We start from the raw sequence: 23,567 nt of genomic DNA on the forward strand, positions 1-23,567 counted from the left end.
ACCCCCTCTTGTGCAGTGTGTCACAGCTGGCCCCATGGCACCTGCTTCAGACGCATACCCTGCTGTCTCAGCAGGAGAGCCAGATTCTAAACCCCAGCTTCAAACCCTGAACCTGGCAGCTTGGCTAACCACCTAATCTCTCCATTACCATCCCTCAGTAAACAAGTGTTGGATGTCATTTTGGAGGCAAGGAGGCCTAGTACTAGAAAATCTTATGCTGAAAAATGGAAAAGATTCTGTGCCTGGAACCAGACTCAAGGGATGGCCCCAGCAGCGCCCAATTTACCTCAGATTCTTCAATACTTAACTGAGATGCTTCACAAGGGCCTTTCTTTTTCCTCCATCAAAATTCATGCCTCAGCCATTTCAGCTCATTACAACACAGAACCACCCCTCTTTTCTCATCCACTGCTCAAGCAGTTCCTTAGAGGGGCCAAAAACTTAAGACCACCCAGGAGAGCCGCAACTCCAGCCCAGGACCTTAACTTTGTATTGGAAAAACTCGCTCTTCCTCTTTTTGAGTCAGCTGCAACTGCAGAGTTAAAATTCCTTTCTTGGAAAACGGCTTTCCTTTTAGCAATCACTTCAGCAAGAAGGGCATCTGAATTACAGGCCCTTATGGCAGTGGAGCCTTTTATCATCTTTCATGCGGACAGGGTGTCCCTCAGGACTAATCCCTCTTTCATGCCCCAGGTGGTATCCTGTGTGGTTCTTAATCAGTCCAGTCATTTGCCAACCTTCTTTTCTAATCTACAGATCAAAGTAGAATGGATACTGCACTCCTTAGATGTGCACAGACAACTTAGATTTTACTTGGGACTAAACCTCAAAGAAAATCTGAACTGCTGGTGGCATTTGCTGCAGGGGCAGAGGGGAAGGCTATTTCAAAGCCAACCATTTCTAAATGGATAGGCCATTGCATTCAGTTCTGCTATAAGCACAATGGAAAACCTATCCTGCAGGGGATTAGACCCCATTCAACCAGGGCTGCATCTACCTCTACAGCCATTCTCAGAGGTATCCCTACCAGAGACATCCTAGAAGCTGCTATCTGGAGTTCTGTGCGTACTTTCACCAAGCATTACCATTTGCCAATTTTCTCTAAATCCAGAGCTGGCTTTGTTACTGCAGTCTTACAGGGCCTTATAGCTGGTCCTAATGCTATCTAAATTCCTCCTCCCATCTTTAGCTTTGGGAATCTACCCAAATGTAATGACTGCAACAGTGAAACACGAAGAACATAGTACAGTTGTGTACACTTACCATAAATGTAAATGTTCGAGTGTATTCACTGTTGCAGTCCTAGTTACCCTCCCACCAGCCCCCTGACTTCTTTTGGCTATACCTCTGTTCTCCTTTACTATACTTAAAAGCTTTTTGGTGTATGCTTTTTTTGTTGGAGGTATAACCTTGTATATGTATATGTATATATATATATGGGTCTACTTCTAATGCCCGAAACGCCGATTCGCCGACAGGGAAATAACCGACGCCAGAAACCCGACAACACACAAACCCGACAACGCGAAACACCGAACACCATAACACCGACACACTACACGTCAACAACACAGTACACTACAACACATATCCACTAGCCCTAACCCAAACCCTAACCCTAAGGTCCGACACTACCGCACACACTCCCTACCTGCACCCTAACCCTAACTCACTTACACACCCCAAACCCCAAGCTCCGACACTACCGCACACTCCCTACCTGCACCCTAACCCTAACTCACTTACACACCCCAAACCCCAAGCTCCGACACTACCGCACACTCCCTACCTGCACCCTAACCCTAACTCACTTACACACCCCAAACCCCAAGCTCCGACACTACCGCACACTCACCTATCACACACCCTAACCCTACATCCCTGAGTATTCAACACTTACCTGTCCGCTCCCTACTCCTACATCCCTCACTATCGCATACTTACCAGGTCGCGCTTACACATTCCCCTTGTCGGTCTTCCGTCTGTCGGGATTCGAGCGTGTCGGTCAACTGCGTTGTCGGGTTTCTGGCGTCGGTTATTTCCCTGTCGGCGAAACGGCGTTTCGGGCATTAGAAGGAGACCCATATATATATATATATGTAGATAGATATATATATAATTGCTTCCCATTAAGGGGGCACCTGACATCTGGGGCAAGAAAAACTGATGTAATGGCGTCGGCTGTATGCTTTATACCCCTGACTACCTGACGTCACAGAAGATGAGACAGCAGCCGACGCAGGACCCAAGACTTTGATAATCAGGCAGACTGAGGGCTACTGCAAGTGGATAACCCAAATGTAATGACTGCAACAGTGAATACACTCGAACATCTGCATTTATGGTAAGTGTACACAACTGTACTTTCTCCCCATACCAGTTTCAGCAGATATCTGAGTGGCTAGGTGAACTTGAGTTGCCTAGGTCTCTGTTAAGTCATATGCATGTAATTAGGGACCTGGGGACCCAAGTTGATAGCAATCTCTCATTTGACAACCACGTGGCCAAAGTGGTTAGAAAAACATTTTATATAGCCCACCTAATCATGAAGGGATTCACATCTAGATCAGGGGAGGTCATCGTGCCTCTTTACTCATCCCTCATCAGGCCCATAATTGAGTACAATGCCCCTTTTGGGATGTACCTTACCAGACACCTGCAGCAACTGGAAAGACCCCAAAAGTACCTCACCAAGAGGATCAAAGGGCTCAAACAGATGCCATATGCTGCCCGGTTAAAGAAACTCCAGCTCTACTCAGTGGCATACCCCCTGCTCAGAGGCGATCTGTGCCTGACGTATAAAGCCATGTCCAACCCGGAGTTAATGGACATGTTGCACCTCAGAAAATCCAAATCCCATTGAGCTACGCGCTCGAGAGACTTTAACCTCAGCACTGAAATAAATAGGACATGCTGGAGGGACAGATTCATAACCCAGAGGCTCCCTTCACTCTGGAATAAAATCCCAGTCCAGGTTAGGCAGAGTCCCTCATTGACTCTCTTCAAGAGGAATCTTGATGAGTGGATGGGAGATCGTAGGTTTACCCCGGGTATCACTTCTGTGTCACAGTTAGACATAGGCACAGTATACTAACCTCGAAAAAGGGCATAGCAAAATTAATTTAAAATGGGTGGTGAAAGCCAAACACACTCTGGCTAGGCTTATAAATGCCCTAGGGCAGATAGCCTAGTATGAACCTATGAACTGAAGGAGCTGTCTTAGTTCTCTGATTCACTGTGCAGCTCATGATAAGCCTGTCTAAAGCAAACTGACAAGACCAACCACTATTAATCCACCTGTGAATAACATATGTTTTGACCTGCTCAGACAGTTCTCTTAGTCATTCAGAGCACATTGAAAGTAGTATAAAGTGGTCCATTTTGTGGAAGAAGAAAATGATGACACTTCAGCCTTTGACCCTTTCTTGTGTAGGTGAGTGGTGGGGATTCCTACTTTTCCTGATTTTGAGAGAAAAAATTATCATGTGTCTGGAAGTTCACTAGTTGTTTGATCATTAGATTTTTAACATTCATGTGCACTCCGCACTACATTTTATACTTTAAGATGCATTCCATTATTATGTGCTGCAAACATCCTGTCCCATATACCATCAGCAGCCATTTACAGTACATTCATTAATATGCCTCATAATGGGAACATAATAAAAGCACCAACAACTGTAGACCACAATCCGATGAATGTGTAATGGAACACACTGCTCGTACAACAGGATAGTAAAACGATTATTTAATAGTCCACACAATAAAACAACCAGGTTAAGCGCTTTCAACCGTTAAAACACAGTCTTCCTCAGAACAATTAATAAAACAAAGTGAACCATTTTATATCTTGCTAAACAAAATAATTGAATAATTGAATGGCATCTCCTAATTCAGTAGCCCGCCAAAATATTTAAAGACATGTTGTACATTGAACTCACTTTATGTTTTGTTTGAATTGCACACTTATCATTCAAAAACAAGAATGAATATATATGATACCAAGAAATATACATATGTGCTACGTACTGGGCTGTCCAAAACAAGTTAAAAAGTTATAGCATTTACATGATAAGCAATGAATAGGGGAATATTCTAAATCATTGAACTATAAACTGAAGAGCTGAAAAAACTAAAGAGCTAAAAAAACCAACTGTCTTATGTATGTATAGCTAAACTTAGTGGGCACCCAAAAGGATCCTATAAGAGATGGCAGAAAAAACTCATGGTTGAAACATCATGAGTATAATAAAAAGGGTTTAATGCTGATGTAATCGTTCAAACCCGGTTTTCGAGTTGCATCAGTTATTATCTGCCATCTGCTTTCTTTGAGTGCAAGTTCATTTTTCCAATTACCTCCAAAGGGGGAAATGTGAACCTGATCAATAATACAAAAATGAAAACTGTGGTCACTACCTTTTTCATTTATGTGTCTAAATAATGCGTTCTTATTATCGCCTTTTTGTATCCTGTATTGATGTTCATACAGTCGTTTCTTAAGCTGCCTCTCTGTTTTCCCTATATAGTGGGCATTGCATGTTTTACAAAGTGCCACATACACCACACCCTTAGTTTCACAGTTTCCTTTAGACCCTTGATGTAGGTGCGATTGATGTCATTAAGCCTAAAGCCCTTGGCCTGGTTGATAAATCTACATTGTTTGCACCTACCACACTTTGTTGTTCCTCTTTTGTCAAATCCTGACATAATTCCTTTGTTAATACTAGCCCTTTCCAGCAAGTTTTTTACATTGGGGGCAGTCTTATATACATGTTTAGGTGCTTTCCCTAAAATCTCATCTGAATCTAGTACTGCCAGCAATTCCCAATGTCTGGCAAGAATTTCTGTAATGATGTGCGTAAAAGGTGTATATGTAAGAACACATACTCTTTCTTTAAATGCATTCTCTTTCTGTTTACCCTTCATCATGCTATAATTTCCCAAAATGGGCGTATATTTCAATCCCCACTGACTCGATACCTGGTTGATCACCTCCGTTACCATCCTACCAGGGTATCCACGGTCCAAAAACAGTTTTTTCAAAGTAGTAAGTTCTGTCATCATAAGATCCCTAGTTGACGACATCCTTGCTACTCTGATGCTTTGGCCCTTGATGATGTTCCTGAAGACGTGAGGGGGATGATTGCTAGTATAATGAATGTAATCGTTCGAAAAGGTAGGCTTCCTGTATACTCTGGATGTGAAGCCCTCAGAATTGTGGCTAATAAGTGTATCTAAATAGGATATTTCTTCACAGTGATAATTGTGAGTGAACGTTAGAAAATCTGTAGTTGAATTAAGATAGTTCATAAATTCATCCAACCTAGCCACTGATGCATTCCATATGATAAAGATATCATCCAGATATCGAACATAATAGGTGATGTCTGAATCATATTGGCTGTTGAACACGAATCTCGATTCCCATTCTAACATGACCAGGTTGGTGTACATGGGGGCACAAGCTGCCCCCATAGCAACACCCTTGGTCTGCCTGAAAAATTCTCCCTGAAATGCCACGAAGTTGTAATCCAACACCAGCCCCATCATATCACAGATCAAATTGATCTTGTCCCAAGTAAAGCCTGAATGTTTACGTAGGCTGCTGGCGAAAAAATCCAATCCTTGTTCTTTGGGTATGCTGGAAAACAAATCTTTGATGTCAATAGTGAGGAAGATGTTGTGTTCCTTCCATTTGTCGCTGGTTAAATCACCCAAAAATCTCCAAGAATCTTTCATAATATGGGGGATGGATTCATAAATATTCTTCAGCCATCGGTCAATCAACTGACCTATCTTGAAAGTCTTGGATCTAGATCCTGATACAATGGGCCGAAACGGAGGATGTTCTAAACTTTTGTGGATCTTGGGTATCCCCACCATCTTGCCCAAAATAGGATGATCTGTCTTCAAGAAGGTGTAGGTATCATTGGTAATCCTATTATCAATCAAGTACTCCTCCAAACACAAGTCGATCCTGTTGAATCCAATGGAAATTTGGTTCAAGGATATGCTCTCATAATTACCTGACTCGTGTAGGAGATGATGGATGACATAATTGTACTCGGTGGTGTAAAAGACTACAACCCCTCCTCCTTTGTCGGGCTTCATGATTCTGATGTCTCTGTTGCCCATAAACTTCCTTAGGCATTCCCTCTCTGTCAAAGTGAGATTGTTGTCGTATGTGATCCTATCTTTTGTGATGTTCCTGTGTAGATGGTAAATATCATTACATACCATTTTTTCGAAATTGGCTATTGCGGGGTTACTTGCTGGTATGTATGTGCTAACCTTCTTCAGCTCTGTACCTGCTATACCAATTCCTCTACTAGTCTGATGGGATATGGTATCCCCTTGTTTGTCGAATAACACTGCAAGGTTAAGCCTTCTACAATACATCTTCACTTCTTTGATGTTGTCCACTAAATTCATCCCAGTCATAGGAATGAACTTCATCCCCTTACTCAATAATTTGACAAAGTCAAGTTCAATAGCTAAATCAGTGTAGTTGTAAAGTTTGAACCCTTCACACACAGTGATGGTAGGTAGTTGATTTTCAATACTGATGGTGATGTCAGGGTTATCAGTTGTACTCCCCCCCCTGATGTTTAACTTGTTGGTATGGGGGGAACTATCCTCCACACTGTTGTTGCTAGTAATACTTCCATAATAGGGTATACATAGAGTGTGTGGTGTGGCAAGAGACAATCTCACATGTGTAGAACCAGTAAGCATGGGGGAAAGATTGACCCTTGTGTGCGTCGGGTCCTCAGTTGGTTTCCCACTGTAACAAACTTTCCCCCCCATGCTTATATCTAGCGACTCAACCTGTTTCATCTTTAATACCTCTGGTGATTTCTTGCTGGAAAAAATCCCCCCCCCCTGAAAATTTTCCTCTCCAAATCCACTTTTGGACAGATTCCTCCTAGTGTGTCGCATACATTGAATGTTGTCCACTTTCCTATTAGCCGGCCAAATATAGGCCCTATTGTTCTTGTAGGAATCTAAATCACGTGAGATTTTGTTATGTTTCCTCTCAACAATACTTGATGTTTTCTGATCTGCCACTGTGTATTGTTTTTTATATAGCTCCCTCCACTGATCGAAATCTGTATGATTCGTGATAGTAATATTCATACTTTCAACTTCCTTGGTTAATCTACCCAACTTTACATCGTTATATTTGATCAACGATTTAATGTGTGCGGCTCCAAAGCCATCGAATAATTCATTAAATTCCTGAATAACATCTGCCCCATACTCTATACCCAAAGGGAGTTTGAAAAATCTCAAACCCTTAGGTACAATTTTGAGCTCAAGACATTTAGTTAAATAGCTACAATCAATCTTGGTGTTTTTGATAGCCACTAATTTGCGTCCAAAATCATAGATTAACTCTCTAACAGAAGATTCTGTCTCAATGGGTTTACTAGCTTTGGTTCTAGATTTACATATGTACTCCCCTTGCTTATCAAAATAATCAGAATTATCATCCAAAAACTGCTCAATTAAAACATTTTTGTTAGTTTCTACATGTGCACAAACATGATTGTTACTAGATACAGTCTTGTGTGCATGACCCATGTTCTCTGATTTACTATAAACATTTTTACAACACACGCTAGATAAATTGTGGGTAACAGTCTGAGTTGTAATACCTTTCGAGACATGTGTACTCTTGGTTTTGTCATGTCCATATGTCTTAGTCCCACAACAATCCTTAGGTCGAGCTCCAGCAATGAATTTCTCTCGTCGTGCTTTACTAACACTAAAATCAAACGTGAAGTCTTGTTCAGAAAAATTCTGCACCCTTTCGTTGTTAAAATTATCGTCTTCCTGCATGAATAAATCAAGGCCCATATCATATGTGATTTTATCTCTGATGGGCAAATCAATGTTAGTTGTACCACTGTTACGGTTATCGTCTAAGGCACTATCCGTGTCCCTCAAGCCTCTCGGAAACACGCAGTCCGGAGTACGCAATGCGTTCACCACTAACTGTTCCGGTGATGACGCTACCATCCCAGCTTTGCGTTTGGTGCCTTCCAGTCTGTCCGGACTACAATTTCCAGCGGCATCCCTTTGCGAACCCTCAATCTCATTACTGAGACTTACTTTGTTGTGAATAGTGGTTACCAGCCCAGTAACCAATTCCGTTAGTCGTTGCACTTCATTCTTTAAGGCGGACATGTCTGCCCTTAAGGTGTCGACGTCATCCTTGTACGAGATGGCAGTACCAAGTTCCACTGAAACATCCATCATGGAGAAACAATACTGAGTAACAAAATAAAAGCACCAACAACTGTAGACCACAATCCGATGAATGTGTAATGGAACACACTGCTCGTACAACAGGATAGTAAAACGATTATTTAATAGTCCACACAATAAAACAACCAGGTTAAGCGCTTTCAACCGTTAAAACACAGTCTTCCTCAGAACAATTAATAAAACAAAGTGAACCATTTTATATCTTTCTAAACAAAATAATTGAATAATTGAATGGCATCTCCTAATTCAGTAGCCCGCCAAAATATTTAAAGACATGTTGTACATTGAACTCACTTTATGTTTTGTTTGAATTGCACACTTATCATTCAAAAACAAGAATGAATATATATGATACCAAGAAATATACATATGTGCTACGTACTGGGCTGTCCAAAACAAGTTAAAAAGTTATAGCATTTACATGATAAGCAATGAATAGGGGAATATTCTAAATCATTGAACTATAAACTGAAGAGCTGAAAAAACTAAAGAGCTAAAAAAACCAACTGTCTTATGTATGTATAGCTAAACTTAGTGGGCACCCAAAAGGATCCTATAAGAGATGGCAGAAAAAACTCATGGTTGAAACATCATGAGTATAATAAAAAGGGTTTAATGCTGATGTAATCGTTCAAACCCGGTTTTCGAGTTGCATCAGTTATTATCTGCCATCTGCTTTCTTTGAGTGCAAGTTCATTTTTCCAATTACCTCCAAAGGGGGAAATGTGAACCTGATCAATAATACAAAAATGAAAACTGTGGTCACTACCTTTTTCATTTATGTGTCTAAATAATGCGTTCTTATTATCGCCTTTTTGTATCCTGTATTGATGTTCATACAGTCGTTTCTTAAGCTGCCTCTCTGTTTTCCCTATATAGTGGGCATTGCATGTTTTACAAAGTGCCACATACACCACACCCTTAGTTTCACAGTTTCCCTTTAGACCCTTGATGTAGGTGCGATTGATGTCATTAAGCCTAAAGCCCTTGGCCTGGTTGATAAATCTACATTGTTTGCACCTACCACACTTTGTTGTTCCTCTTTTGTCAAATCCTGACATAATTCCTTTGTTAATACTAGCCCTTTCCAGCAAGTTTTTTACATTGGGGGCAGTCTTATATACATGTTTAGGTGCTTTCCCTAAAATCTCATCTGAATCTAGTACTGCCAGCAATTCCCAATGTCTGGCAAGAATTTCTGTAATGATGTGCGTAAAAGGTGTATATGTAAGGACACATACTCTTTCTTTAAATGCATTCTCTTTCTGTTTACCCTTCATCATGCTATAATTTCCCAAATAAATTGGTTCACTTTGTTTTATTAATTGTTCTGAGGAAGACTGTGTTTTAACGGTTGAAAGCGCTTAACCTGGTTGTTTTATTGTGTGGACTATTAAATAATCGTTTTACTATCCTGTTGTACGAGCAGTGTGTTCCATTACACATTCATCGGATTGTGGTCATAATGGGAACATGTTTGATTTTTTCAAAAAGAAAATATGACTGGAAAAATCAGGTTTGTGCATTTTCTCATTTTATAGATTCATAGGTAAGTAATAGGCTTGCTGCCCTTGTGTGCCGTTTTAAGCCTAGCTAATTTCCCTTTTGATGCTTGAATTAATCTATCCTGTTTAGTGGTAGATTGGCCTTATCCATCCCATGGTCAATAATTATATGTTACTCCCAGTGAGTGTAACTGAGATCACACCATAGATAATTTTGGGTACCCATGCATGAGATAAAGCATTTAGGAGCTGCCTCTGTCCATTAGTAGTAAAGAGGGCAGTCCTGTGATACATATTTCTTTTACCCTTCCATAGATCCAAGTTGTTTCTGAATATGGACAGGGATGAACTTTGTTTTACATGAATGGAGAGTCTGTCCTCTGCACACGTCTTCCTCCAAAAAATTTTATTGATGTTGTAGAAGAGGTTTAGATCCTTTGACAAGAGTATTTCGGATGTCATTTGACTTACTGATGTGCAGTAGGTCCATCAGTATTAGGTTGGAAGATGCCTTGTATGCCAGACACACATCATCTGTTAACAAGTTTGTAGGATACTGAGAACAGTGACAGAGCATTGAGTCAATCCGTGTAGGACATATTCTTTAGGCTTTGTATCCTTTTAGTAGGGTATCTCTGTGGGCGTTTCAGTTGTTGCATATGTCTGGACAAGTACATCCCAAAGTGGGCATTATACTCAATGATTCGCCTAATGAGGGCTGAGTAAAGGAGGGCAATGACATCCCTAGATCATGACACAATCCCTTTGTTTATAAGTTGCACAGTACAGAAGGCCTTTCTTACAACAGTGGACACATGGTTGAAAGTTAGGTCACTGTCCACATAAGTTCCAGAATCCTGAGCAACTGGGTCAACTCTTAAAGGTGACTTGTCAGTGTGGTATTTCCTTGGGGTAGATGACTTCCCAAAGGATATGATTATACATTTTTTAACATTTAGTTTCAGTCTGTATTTTGGCACCAGTTTATTTGGCGCAAACATTTTTGCAAAATGGCTAAGTCATTTGCAGTTTCAATGACTCCCCCTAGCTTGCAGTCACCTGTAAACATAGTCAGTCAGAGCTCTTTTGTGTTGGTTTTTACTTCAGAGAAGTAGATGCCAAACAGGATAAGGCCCTAGCGCTTAACCTTGTGTTTTTTGTCAAGGAGTTCACGCTGTCTTTATTACAGTAACATAATTAAAAGTTTTACTGTTGTTCCTTCCTCATGTAATTTATGTCCCTAACCACCATCTCATTTGGTGTACTCTTTGGTGGGATAATCACTTTATTTGTAGCATCTGTTTTATTTAGAAAAAAGATGGGTGAGCTACAGATGATAGCAGCAGAATACAAAGGGTTACTCTGTTATGTGTGGGTTATCCATCTGGACTCAAAATATTAATCCAATGTTAAAAAAGAGGCAAAGTTGACGTAAGCAATGGAATGTTCGTTTGTTATACATAGATGAATGAATGGTGCAGTGGTAGCATTGTCGCCTCACAGCAAGAGGTTCCCCGGTTCGATTCTTGGCTTGAGTGCCTTCTGTGTGGAGTCTGCATGTCCTCCCTGTGTTCATGTGGTTTCCTCCTGGTGCTGTTTCCTCCCACGTTACAAAGACATGTGTCTGGAGCATTTCTCCCTGGGCCTCCACTATAAATTGTTGTTGTTCCAAGTCGGACTTTCCTGGTTAACAAATGATAAATAAATAAGTAAAAATAAAGTAGTAAAAAATAAATGATTGTTATGTTTTTATACATGCTTGACATTTTACTTGTTAATGTTGATGGCTCAACATTCATGGCTCAATGTTCATTGTATGATGCAGTGTGATTTGTCAATTGTGTCATTGTGATTGTTTTTTAGTCTGTTTGATGATATTTTAAATAATGCATTGAGAATGGACATGTGCCAAAAAGCTTTGCTTGTTACTTGTGCTTAGATTATATTAGTCTATTGTAGTGGTTTGACACTCCTGCGTGTTTTTGCAAAGGATAGTAAGTAGTTCAGCAAACGCTTCCATCATTGTTCTACCAGTTGTATTTTATGAGGTAATGCAACCAGTCAGTGTATTTTCAGGATTTTGACACACTTTGGTTATTAGTAACATATGTCTTTTCTGCTAACCTCATACTGTTATAGATTCATGACCAGACATTCTTATTCTGATGGAAGTCATGATGCCATTAGTGGGAGTTATTTAATCCAAAGCTGAACTAGATGCATTTTGGAAAACATTGCAAATGAAACAGGCCTTTTTTTTATAATATTTGCTTGATAAAAAGTAGGAAATTACATAATATTAGTGCAAACCTGACAAAGATGAGAATGTACTTGGGTGATATTTGTTGTTACATAAAGGAAAAATACATCTTTCAAGTATATTTGTGAGCACAATAGCATCATTTGCTACATAAAAGTTTCATAATTATTAGTGCAGTATTATTGATGTTGGTGATTAATAACTTCTTGTGCATTTTGTTGTATTTTAGTGGACAATTGCAAAATATGCTCCCAGATTTAATGGGTTCCAACAGCAAGACTCCCAGGAGCTTCTGGCATTTTTATTGGATGGTCTTCATGAGGACCTCAACAGGGTTCATGACAAACCATATGTGGAACTGAAAGACAGTGATGGTCGCTCAGACTGGGAAGTAGCAACTGAGGTTTGTTCCACACCCTGAACTGTATATTTTAGCATCCGTTATAGTAAAAATAAAATGCTGAAATGATGATGCAATATATATCTTATGTTTTTTTATTTAAGTTGTTAAAATGTTAAAAATGTGGACTACAAATAACTTTTCATTAATTACAGAAGGTCCTTAAGTATGATAGTGAATATGCCTTTGATGTCTTTCCCCTTTTAAAAACAGAAACAGAGAAGTGGTGACATTTTTGTGCCTTTTGGTGAGAATATAAATGTTATTACTGCAGTTTTTTATGCAGTGAAAAACTTCAGGATGTGCTGTTTTAATATCTATAAGCAGGATATGTGCCTTTTTGAAGTGCTGTATACATGTTCTGCAACATAGTTTGCATTATGTAGTAGTTAGCACACTGGAAAGTCAGGATGTCTTCAAAGCTTTTGTCAGTACAGCATTTCAGACCTTTAATTCCAGTCAGTACAGTATAGGGAAGACATACACAAAAGTGAAATATCCACCACAAGGCTAGCTACTAGACTGGCAATGAGCATATGCTGAATGTGTACAGGCTTAGCAATACAGTGAACAAAGGTGTAAAATCAGCAGTCACAGCATTCCAGGTATAGGTTCATAGGTAGGTACTAGGCTATCTGCCCGAGGGCATTTGTAAGCTTAGCCAGAGTGTGTCGGCTTTCGCCGCCCCATTGATTAATTAACTGAGCCTCTGTCAAGCAGAACCAATGAAGTGATCCCAGGGTGTATTTTCTGTTACCCATCCACTCGTCAAAGCTTCTCTTGAAGAGTGTTTGTGAGGGGCTCTGCCTAATGTAGTTAGGAATTTTGTTCCAAAGCATAGGGAGTCTCTGTGACAGGAATCTATCCCTCCAGCATGTTCTATTTATTAAGGCAAAATAACAAAATCGGAGAAATGGAACCTGGCAGTCGGATGACAGTTATTCCAATAGTGCTCGAGATGTAAACAATGTCCAAAGAAATGCAAATATTCTCCAAATAGTTGAACAATTTATTGTAAAAAGAAGAGTTAGCACTTTCACCTATTCAGGCTTCCTCAGACTCAAGGAGAGAGAATTTTTGGATAATTAAATTTAGGTCTGACAGTCCACCTGGTTTAAATGTTAAGGTATCTGTGAAACCTTTTTTGAGAATGAGAAGATTGAAGGTTCACAAATGATTATACAACATATTTTACCATAGCATTTGTGACATACACTTTTCACAAGAGCAGTGGAATTGTGATTTTAACTTGTTCTTTAGTTCCCTTGCTTTTATAATTACTTTGTTTGTAATGTTTCTGTGCATGAGTATATTTGATATAAGCATTGATGCACCCATGTTTTTATACACTGGCTTAGCAGTTTATATTATGGAGTAATTGATTTTTATCACTCTCCATATTTTATATAAGAGATTTGTTGATGTAAAAGTTTTACATGATGTCATTTTAAATTTTATGTATTTGCTGTTTGCATTTTATATTTTAGTTAGCGTTTTACTTTGTTGGTAGTAATTTCTATTATCAGCCATTCTTTAACCACACTTTTTAATTAGCATTAATTACACTTTTTAATTGCATTATTGATTTTGTTCTTCCCGCCTATGGGTGGTGTATATATAGTCAATGATGCATAGCATTAATGTATTGAGTCTGAGGAAGCCTGAATAGGTGAAAGCGCTAACTCTTCTTTTTACAATAAATTGTTCAACTATTTGGAGAATATTTGCATTTCTTTGGACATTGTTTACATCTCGAGCACTATTGGAATAACTGTCATCCGACTGCCAGGTTCCATTTCTCTGATTTTGTTATTTTGCCTTATTTTACTTGTTTGAACGTCAGAAGAAGTGGTTTACTCCACACATTGTTTTATCCTTCTATGTTCTATTTATTGTTGTGGCGAGGTTTAGCTCACTAGAGCACGTGGCTCGCAGTGACTTGGATTTCTTTAGGTGGAGCCTGTCCATCAATTCTGAGTTGGACATGGCTTTGTAAGTCAGGCAGAGATCACCTCTGAGTAAGCGATATGCCACTGAGTACAGCCGGAGTTTTTTCAGTCTGGCTGCATAGGACATATGTTTGAGGCCAGTAATCCTCTTGGTGAGATGCTTTTGTGGTCTTTCCAGATATTGGAAGTGTCTTGTGAGGTACATCCCAAATGGGGCAGTACTCTATGATGGGTCTGATGAGTGACGAGTAGGGGGGCACTATAACCTCTTTATTTCTAGATGCGAACCCTTTAGTAATTAGATGGGCCACATAGAAGGATTTCCTAACTACTTTGGCAATATGATTGTCACAGGAGAGATTACTATCTACCTGGGTCCCCAGATCTCTTATCACCTCTTATATATTAAGGGGGCTGCCGCCTATGTGGTAATTCTTGGGTGTTTTGTTTTTCCCAAACAGGATGACTATGCATTTTTTGGCATTTAGCTTGAGGCCATGACTTTGATACCGGTGTCTGTCTCAGTAAGGCCTTTTTGAAGGATGTCCGTGTCAGTCGGAGAGTCAATTATGGCTCCCAGTTTGCAGTCATCGGCGAACTTGATTTTAGCCATAGTCCTCCTGTGTTTGCCTGTACTTCTGAGAAATATATGGCGAACAGTAAGGGTCCCAGAACCCAGCCTTGCAGGACACCACTTGTGACTGGTTTAGAGTCAGACCTGGAGTCCGCTATTCTTACCATGTGAGTTCTGTCTGTAAGCCAGTTGGCAACCCATCTTGTGAAGTAGGGGTTTATGTTTAGGCTGGTGACTTTTTCTATAATACCCGAGTGAGGAATGGTGTCGAATGCCTTGGCGAGATCAAGGTAGGCTGTGTGAACCACCTTTCCCTCGTCTATGGCCTTGGTGACTGTCTCAAAGAAGTCAACCAGATTTAGTAGGCATGATCTGCCCTTAACAAAGCCGACCTGGATCGGGCCATGTGTTTTGGAGGTTCCTAATGTCTTTGTTAATGAACAAAAAAGAAGAAAAGGATTGGCGAGACAAAGCTATGAAGTTTTCTTCTTTAATATAAAAAACATACAAAATCCAACAATGGTAAGCGCTTTCGGGTTCTCCAACCCTTCATCAGACAGTTAAAACAGCAGAGGTCTTCACAATTTAAATCTTAAAACAACCAATCCAAATTCAGTACATTACCCGCCTTTTTTGTAAGGCTGGTTTTAAAGGTACCATTTCGTTTAGACCTGGATACCTATGTGCAGATAGTGTTATAATCCATTTTGATTCAAATGTCTCCGTAAGTAGTCTGATATCCCCCCCTCTGACACCTAGATACACATTTACAATGGCTTTAAATGTAAATACATGTGTGGGATTGTCCACCAAATGTCTATAGAGTGCATTATGTTGGTCCATGTTCCTAATGGAGGACAGATGTTGCAATATCCTAACCTTTAACATGTTATTCGTCATCCCGACATAAAAGGCTGGACATTGTGTGCACTCGGCCAAATATACCACATTGGGTGTCCTACAAGTGGCTCTTGCTTTAAACTGAAAAGACTGACCACTTATTGGATGTTTAAAAAAGGGGTTCTTGTTAATGCTGCTGCAAGCCTTACATATACCGCAGGGCACTGTTCCTACCTTAGTCAATAGGGATCTCTGTCCAGAACTAAGTTTTTCACCACACAATAGATCCTTTAGATTTTTATTTCGTCTATAACCAAAAGTAGGCATTGTACCTATCAGATTCTGCAATCTAGCATCACTTCTCAGTATATTCCAATTTTTACATACAATACTCTGTATGTCAGTTATATTACTACTGTATGTAAAATATAGCCTAGCTGTATCAGATCTCTTGGTTTTTGGATGTGTTTCCCTTTCTGTTTGACTCTGTCTCAACCATGGTTTATAACTATTGGTTCTTTTCTGTGTACTGAAGTCTACTACCTTATTGACCATGCCTGTGTTATAGCCTCTCTGACCAAAATATGTTCTTAACCCCTCTACTTCTCTATCATATTGTTCATCGTCCAGGCATAACCTGGATGTTCTACAGACTTGGCTCTGTACAATATTAGGAAACATAAAACGAGGGTGCATAGTATCATACGATAATAGATGGTTTTTCCAGCAATCTTTCCTATAAATACTGGAACTAAACCCTTCCAAAGTACGTTTTATCCTTACATCCAAGAAATCTATCTGTTCACCTGAATGAGTTAATGTAAATCTAAAGAAAGAAGTAGTAGAGTGAAGATATTCTAAAAACTTATATACCTCATCTACAGTGCTCTGCCAAAAAATAAAAACATCGTCCACAAAACGTGTGTAGGCTCCTAGGTGCTGTGTCCATTCCTTGTGGTTAAAAATGTTTTCTTTCTCCCAGTAAAGGAGTACCAAATTTGCATATGTATTGGCACAGGGGGTGCCCATTGCTACCCCCTGTGCCTGTCTATATGCCTGTTTGCCCCCTATGAAGACATTGTTCTCAAGGACTACAGACAACAGTCTGCATATCAATTTGATCTTACTATCTTCCTCTCCCATGTCTTTCAAAACCTGTCCTACTGCTTGTATACCATAACTGTTACTAATAACCGTAAAGAGGTTTTGCACATCCAATGTGACCAAACTGGTGTTGTTATACATTTGCTTTCGCTGGAAGTCACTCACAACCTGTAAAAATCCTTTGGAGTCTTTTAATATTGTACCTACTTTCTCCACATAAGGTTTTAAAATACATTCAAGCCAGATGGATATATTCTCAGTGACCCACCCTCGGCCCGATACAATAGGCCTAAAGGGTGGGTCACTGAGTGACTTGTGAATCTTTGGCAGTGCTTTAAAAATAGGAGTTGTGGCCTTAGCTATCCACAAAAAACTTAGCAAGTCATCATCTATCATCATTTCAAAGTTTAACCGCCATAGCTCCTTATGTACACCTTCTATCACTCTATTAATGACAGTCGGATTAATGGGAATATATGTGGTGTTGTCTGACAATAGCCCTTGTATCTTAGTGTTGTACATCTCCGTGTCTAGTACTATCACAGCTCCTCCTTTATCTGCCCCTTTTATGGTTATATCATTATTATCAGATAAATTCCTTAGTGCTGTCTGTTGTTCTTTTGTCAAGTTAAAAAACTTATTAAAAGCCCCTTTCTCATAATACCTCCTCAAATCTTGTTCGCAACTGTTTATGAACAAATTCATGGCTGGTGTGAATGGGGGTACATAAGTACTGGGTTGTTTCAATACTGTGACAATAGATGAATCACTCAAATCTCTTTTAGAACTATTATTGAACATACATTTAAGGGCCAGGCCCCTACAAAAAAGTGCAATATCCAAAACTATATCATTATAAATACTTGCCCTCCCAGGTACAAATGTCAGACCTTTATTCAAAACAATTAACTCATCTTCTGTTAGGACATGAGAGGATAAATTATAAACCATACCAAAATTGATATGATCAGTCATTCCAACACCCTCCGCCTTTTGTTGGGGTCTCTCCCCTCGCTCAACGATCTCTTCCATGCTCCGCGTTTTTTCACTGGAGCAGGTAGTCTCTCGAAAAAACGCTGTCGACCTTGCATCAGCTTGGTGCTCCTTGCTCAACAAAATCTCCCGATAAATTGCTTAAGTTATCACTAGTTGAAATCGCCGTGGATAGAGGATCTACGGCAATTGCTGTTGTAGTTGTTAATGTATCCATATTCGTGAATCCTGACGTGGATGGCCCATGTTGGACGTCTTCTCCTTCAGGCCAGGGTTGTGCTAAAGATGTTACCAATTCCTTCGATGGCGGTTGGATAGCTTCTGCCGTTGTTGAATCATTCCGCTCACTTCCAACACGCCCTCCAAAGTGACGCCTCATCTCATGCCCTGTTCCATTCACGTTACCATTAGTTGAGGCCCCCTTATTCCTCGGCCAGACAAAGATATTGCCTGACGAGAAATCATCAAAATCACGTCTCAGCTTACTGGTTTTTTGATTCCGCAGTTTTTCATCATTGACCAAAAGGTCTCGTTGTAGATTATTTAGCCTATGGCAGTAACCACTCTCTTTAAAATCCTCATTAAGCTTACTTAGTAACATATCCACTTCTTTTTGTAGCTCCATCATCTCCGGAGCAAAAAACTTGCTAATCAGGTCCATATATTTGAAACCAGTTTCTATATTGAGTGATTGCCACTGTGCAAGCAACTCAGGGTAGCGATCACCCTGAGTTGGCATGCATAAAATCCTCATACCACGCGGAATAATTCCGTAGTGCTGGCAAGCTTCGAAGTGGAAATTCTGCCATTTAAGTCTCTGCAGCCTTGCAGTTTTAAAGCTCAAATCACGTAGATCATCATCAAACCTCTTGTCAGTTGCTACCGGAACATTGCTGACTACTAACTCAGTTCTATTAACTTTTTCTATCCAACCGCCATCGAAGGAATTGGTAACATCTTTAGCACAACCCTTTCCTGAAGGAGAAGACGTCCAACATGGGCCATCCACGTCAGGATTCACGAATATGGATACATTAACAACTATAACAGCAACTGCCGTAGATCCTCTATCCACGGCGATTTCAACTAGTGATAACTTAAGCAATTTATCGGGAGATTTTGTTGAGCAAGGAGCACGCCCGAAGCTGATGCAAGGTCGACAGCGTTTTTTCGAGAGACTACCTGCTCCAGTGAAAAAACGCGGAGCATGGAAGAGATCGTTGAGCGAGGGGAGAGACCCCAACAAAAGGCGGAGGGTGTTGGAATGACTGATCATATCAATTTTGGTATGGTTTATAATTTATCCTCTCATGTCCTAACAGAAGATGAGTTAATTGTTTTGAATAAAGGTCTGACATTTGTACCTGGGAGGGCAAGTATTTATAATGATATAGTTTTGGATATTGCACTTTTTTGTAGGGGCCTGGCCCTTAAATGTATGTTCAATAATAGTTCTAAAAGAGATTTGAGTGATTCATCTATTGTCACAGTATTGAAACAACCCAGTACTTATGTACCCCCATTCACACCAGCCATGAATTTGTTCATAAACAGTTGCGAACAAGATTTGAGGAGGTATTATGAGAAAGGGGCTTTTAATAAGTTTTTTAACTTGACAAAAGAACAACAGACAGCACTAAGGAATTTATCTGATAATAATGATATAACCATAAAAGGGGCAGATAAAGGAGGAGCTGTGATAGTACTAGACACGGAGATGTACAACACTAAGATACAAGGGCTATTGTCAGACAACACCACATATATTCCCATTAACCCGACGGTTATCAATAGAGTGATAGAAGGTGTACATAAGGAGCTAAGGCGGTTAAACTTTGAAATGATGATAGATGATGACTTGCTAAGTTTTTTTTGTGGATAGCTAAGGCTAAAACTCCTATTTTTAAAGCACTGCCAAAGATTCACAAGTCACTCAGTGACCCTTCCTTTAGGCCTATTGTATCGGGCCGAGGGTGGGTCACTGAGAATATATCCATCTGGCTTGAATGTATTTTAAAACCTTATGTGGAGAAAGTAGGTACAATATTAAAAGACTCCAAAGGAATTTTACAGGTTGTGAGTGACTTCCAGCGAAAGCAAATGTATAACAACACCATTTTGGTCACATTGGATGTGCAAAACCTCTTTACGGTTATTAGTAACAGTTATGGTATACAAGCAGAAGGACAGGTTTTGAAAGACATGGGAGAGGAAGATAGTAAGATCAAATTGATATGCAGACTGTTGTCTGTAGTCCTTGAGAACAATGTCTTCATAGGGGGCAAACAGGCATATAGACAGGCACAGGGGGTAGCAATGGGCACCCCCTGTGCCAATACATATGCAAATTTGGTACTCTTTTACTGGGAGAAAGAAAACATTTTTAACCACAAGGAATGGATACAGCACCTAGGAGCCTACACACGTTTTGTGGACGATGTTTTTATTTTTTGGCAGGGCACTGTAGATGAGGTATATAAGTTTTTGGAATATCTTCACTCTACTACTTCTTTCTTTAGATTTACATTAACTCATTCAGGTGAACAGATAGATTTCTTGGATGTAAGGATAAAACGTACTTTGGAAGGGTTTAGTTCCAGTATTTATAGGAAAGATTGCTGGAAAAAACATCTATTATCGTATGATAGCATGCACCCTCGTTTTATGTTTCCTAATATTGTACAGAGCCAAGTCTGTAGAACATCCAGGTTATGCCTGGACGATGAACAATATGATAGAGAAGTAGAGGGGCTAAGAACATATTTTGGTCAGAGAGGCTATAACATAGGCATGGTCAATAAGGTAGTAGACTTCAGTACACAGAAAAGAACCAATAGTTATAAACCATGGTTGAGACAGAGTCAAACAGAAAGGGAAACGCATCCAAAAACCAAAAGATCTGATACAGCTAGGCTATATTTTACATATAGTAGTAATATAACTGACATACAGAGTATTGTATGCAAAAATTGGAATATATTGAGAAGTGATGTTAGATTGCAGAACCTGATAGGTACAATGCCTACTTTTGGTTATAGACGAAATAAAAATCTAAAGGATCTATTGTGTGGTGAAAAACTTAGTTTTGGACAGAGATCCCTATTGACTAAGGTAGGAACAGTGCCCTGCGGTATATGTAAGGCTTGCAGCAGCATTAACAAGAACCCCTTTTTTAAACATCCAATAAGTGGTCAGTCTTTTCAGTTTAAAGCAAGAGCTACTTGTAGGACACCCAATGTGGTATATTTGGCCGAGTGCACACAATGTCCAGCCTTTTATGTCGGGATGACGAATAACATGTTAAAGGTTAGGATATTGCAACATCTGTCCTCCATTAGGAACATGGACCAACATAATGCACTCTATAGACATTTGGTGGACAATCCCACACATGTATTTACATTTAAAGCCATTGTAAATGTGTATCTAGGTGTCAGAGGGGGGGATATCAGACTACTTACGGAGACATTTGAATCAAAATGGATTATAACACTATCTGCACATAGGTATCCAGGTCTAAACGAAATGGTACCTTTAAAACCAGCCTTACAAAAAAGGCGGGTAATGTACTGAATTTGGATTGGTTGTTTTAAGATTTAAATTGTGAAGACCTCTGCTGTTTTAACTGTCTGATGAAGGGTTGGAGAACCCGAAAGCGCTTACCATTGTTGGATTTTGTATGTTTTTTATATTAAAGAAGAAAACTTCATAGCTTTGTCTCGCCAATCCTTTTCTTCTTTTTTGTTTCTGACGTATTTTGGTTTGGCGAGACTTCAGCCTAAGCACAGAACATTGTGTTTTCAGTCTTTGTTAATGAGTTCCATGATGCGCTCCATAGCCTTGCAGACCAGGCTAGTCAGGCTTATGGGGCGATAGTTACCAGGGTCAGTTGTGGCCCCGCCTTTGTGGAGCAGAATAACCGTTGCTGTGTGCCATTCTGTGGGCATGAGCCTGTGGAGAGGCTGAGGTTGAACAGCGTGTTTAGGTGGGCGGTTAGTTCGTTCTGTAGTTTGTGCAAGACGCAGCCTGGGACACCATCTCGCCCCATTGATGCTGTGTTTTTGGCTTTTGAAAGGGCTGTTTTCACCTGTGCTTCTGTGATTTCCGGGACACTACACTTTTGTTGTGGGCCCTTTTGAAGGTGAGAGGGAGGTGAAGTTTGCACTGAATCTGTCTGCCAGGATGTTGGCAATATCAGTAGGTTCAGTATATTTTGTGCTATTTTCACTAGCTGAGAGCATATCTGCGAGTTGCCACTTAGATTCTTGACATAGCTAAAGAAGGTTTTGTGGTTATCTTTTGAATCCTTGGCTATTTTTCTTTCAAAGTTAGCCTTGGATGATTTTATGAGGGACCTTAGTTTCTTACTGATACTGATCAGGGATGTCTTTCCTTCTTGGGATTTTTTTCTGAACTAGTTTCCTCCTCCTGTTGTATAACCTGTTTATGGCAGGGGTCGACCAGACTGTTTTCCTTCTCTTAGGGGACTGAGTCTTGGTTTTATAGAGGATGGCACAATCCATGCATCCTTGTAGATGCTCATAGAGTGCAATTGTAAAGGATTCTGCATCTTGGGCAGTGTTATCCTTTAGTGTGGAGGCTGTGAAACTTACCACCTCTGCCATAAGTAAGGTGAAGTTTGCTTTAGAAAAGTTTTTCACTGTGGTTTCCTTGGTTGGGGGGGGTGGTGGTGGGGTGTGGACATCCAGGGTGATTAGTTTATGGTCTGATCTAACCAGTGACTGGTTGACCTCCGGTACGGAACACCTGTTGCCCATGTTGGTGATGACCAGGTCCAGTATGTTCTGGCCTCTGGTAAGGGAGTTTACCAGCTGATCCAGGGCATTTGATTTGATAAATTCCAGGAAGCGCTGAGCCTGGGAGTTTGTACTCAAGTAGTTTTCACAGTTAATGGTAGGGTAATTGAAATCGCACAATATCAGGGTGTGCAGTAGGACCTTCATGTTTTCCAGTGTCTCCAGAAAGGCGGAGTGGTGGTCCTGGGTCATGGAGGGTGATCTGTAGCAGGCCACAATTTTCATTGCAGATTTGCCCGATGTTAGTTGCACATGGATGATCTCAGAGGTATCATGCTGCGCCACTAACCTGGAGGTGTAGGTATCCTTGATGAATATGGATACACCCCCTCCTTTTGTGTTTCGGTCCGTTTTCTGCGGCCGAAATGTGTGGTATGAGTTGTAGCCCAGTACTGCTGGAGTGCTCTCTCGAGCCTTGAACCAGGTTTCAGTTACTGCACAGATGTCGATGTTCTCCATACTTAGGAGTGCTTCAAGCGCATGCATTTTGAGATTTAAACTCCTGGCGTTGAGTAGCATAACCCTCATTTTTTTACTTGTGCTGTTTACGGTGATGGGTTTGAATTTTGAGCCTTGCCTAAAAAAGGCACTATGGGGCAGCAAGAGCTTTGGCCAGTATTTGAAAGCCAAGGAGTGACGGGTGCAAGCTGTCTCTTGGGAAGCAATGCGGCTTGTCAGGCATGTCATCTCAGGCTGACAGACACTGGATCCCCTTTGAATGACACCAGAAGCTTAGCCAATTGTTGAAATTGATCATTTTTTTTTTTATACTGAGGTATCATTCTTGGTGAGGGCAGGATGCTAGTCAGGGTCAGGGTCATACCCGCCTTGGCTACATAATCAGAGAGCTCTTC

At 40.3% G+C, this 23,567-nt stretch overlaps 1 protein-coding gene across 2 annotated transcripts in view; it reads left to right on the top strand.

Moving 5' to 3' along the window:
• USP32 (ubiquitin specific peptidase 32) overlaps window positions 1-23,567 on the top strand; it is a 3,310,274-nt gene that overhangs the window by 2,478,037 nt on the left and 808,670 nt on the right. For both annotated transcript variants that reach the window (XM_044054559.1, XM_044054560.1), the window contains exon 22: window positions 12,266-12,439. In XM_044054559.1, coding sequence (XP_043910494.1) covers window positions 12,266-12,439 — 174 coding nt within the window. The remainder of the gene's footprint in view (window positions 1-12,265; window positions 12,440-23,567) is intronic.

Source organism: Protopterus annectens, chromosome 13.part0 (assembly GCF_019279795.1).
Source record: "Protopterus annectens isolate FY-2018-M chromosome 13.part0, PAN1.0, whole genome shotgun sequence".
NCBI classification, from domain to species: domain Eukaryota; kingdom Metazoa; phylum Chordata; order Ceratodontiformes; family Protopteridae; genus Protopterus; species Protopterus annectens.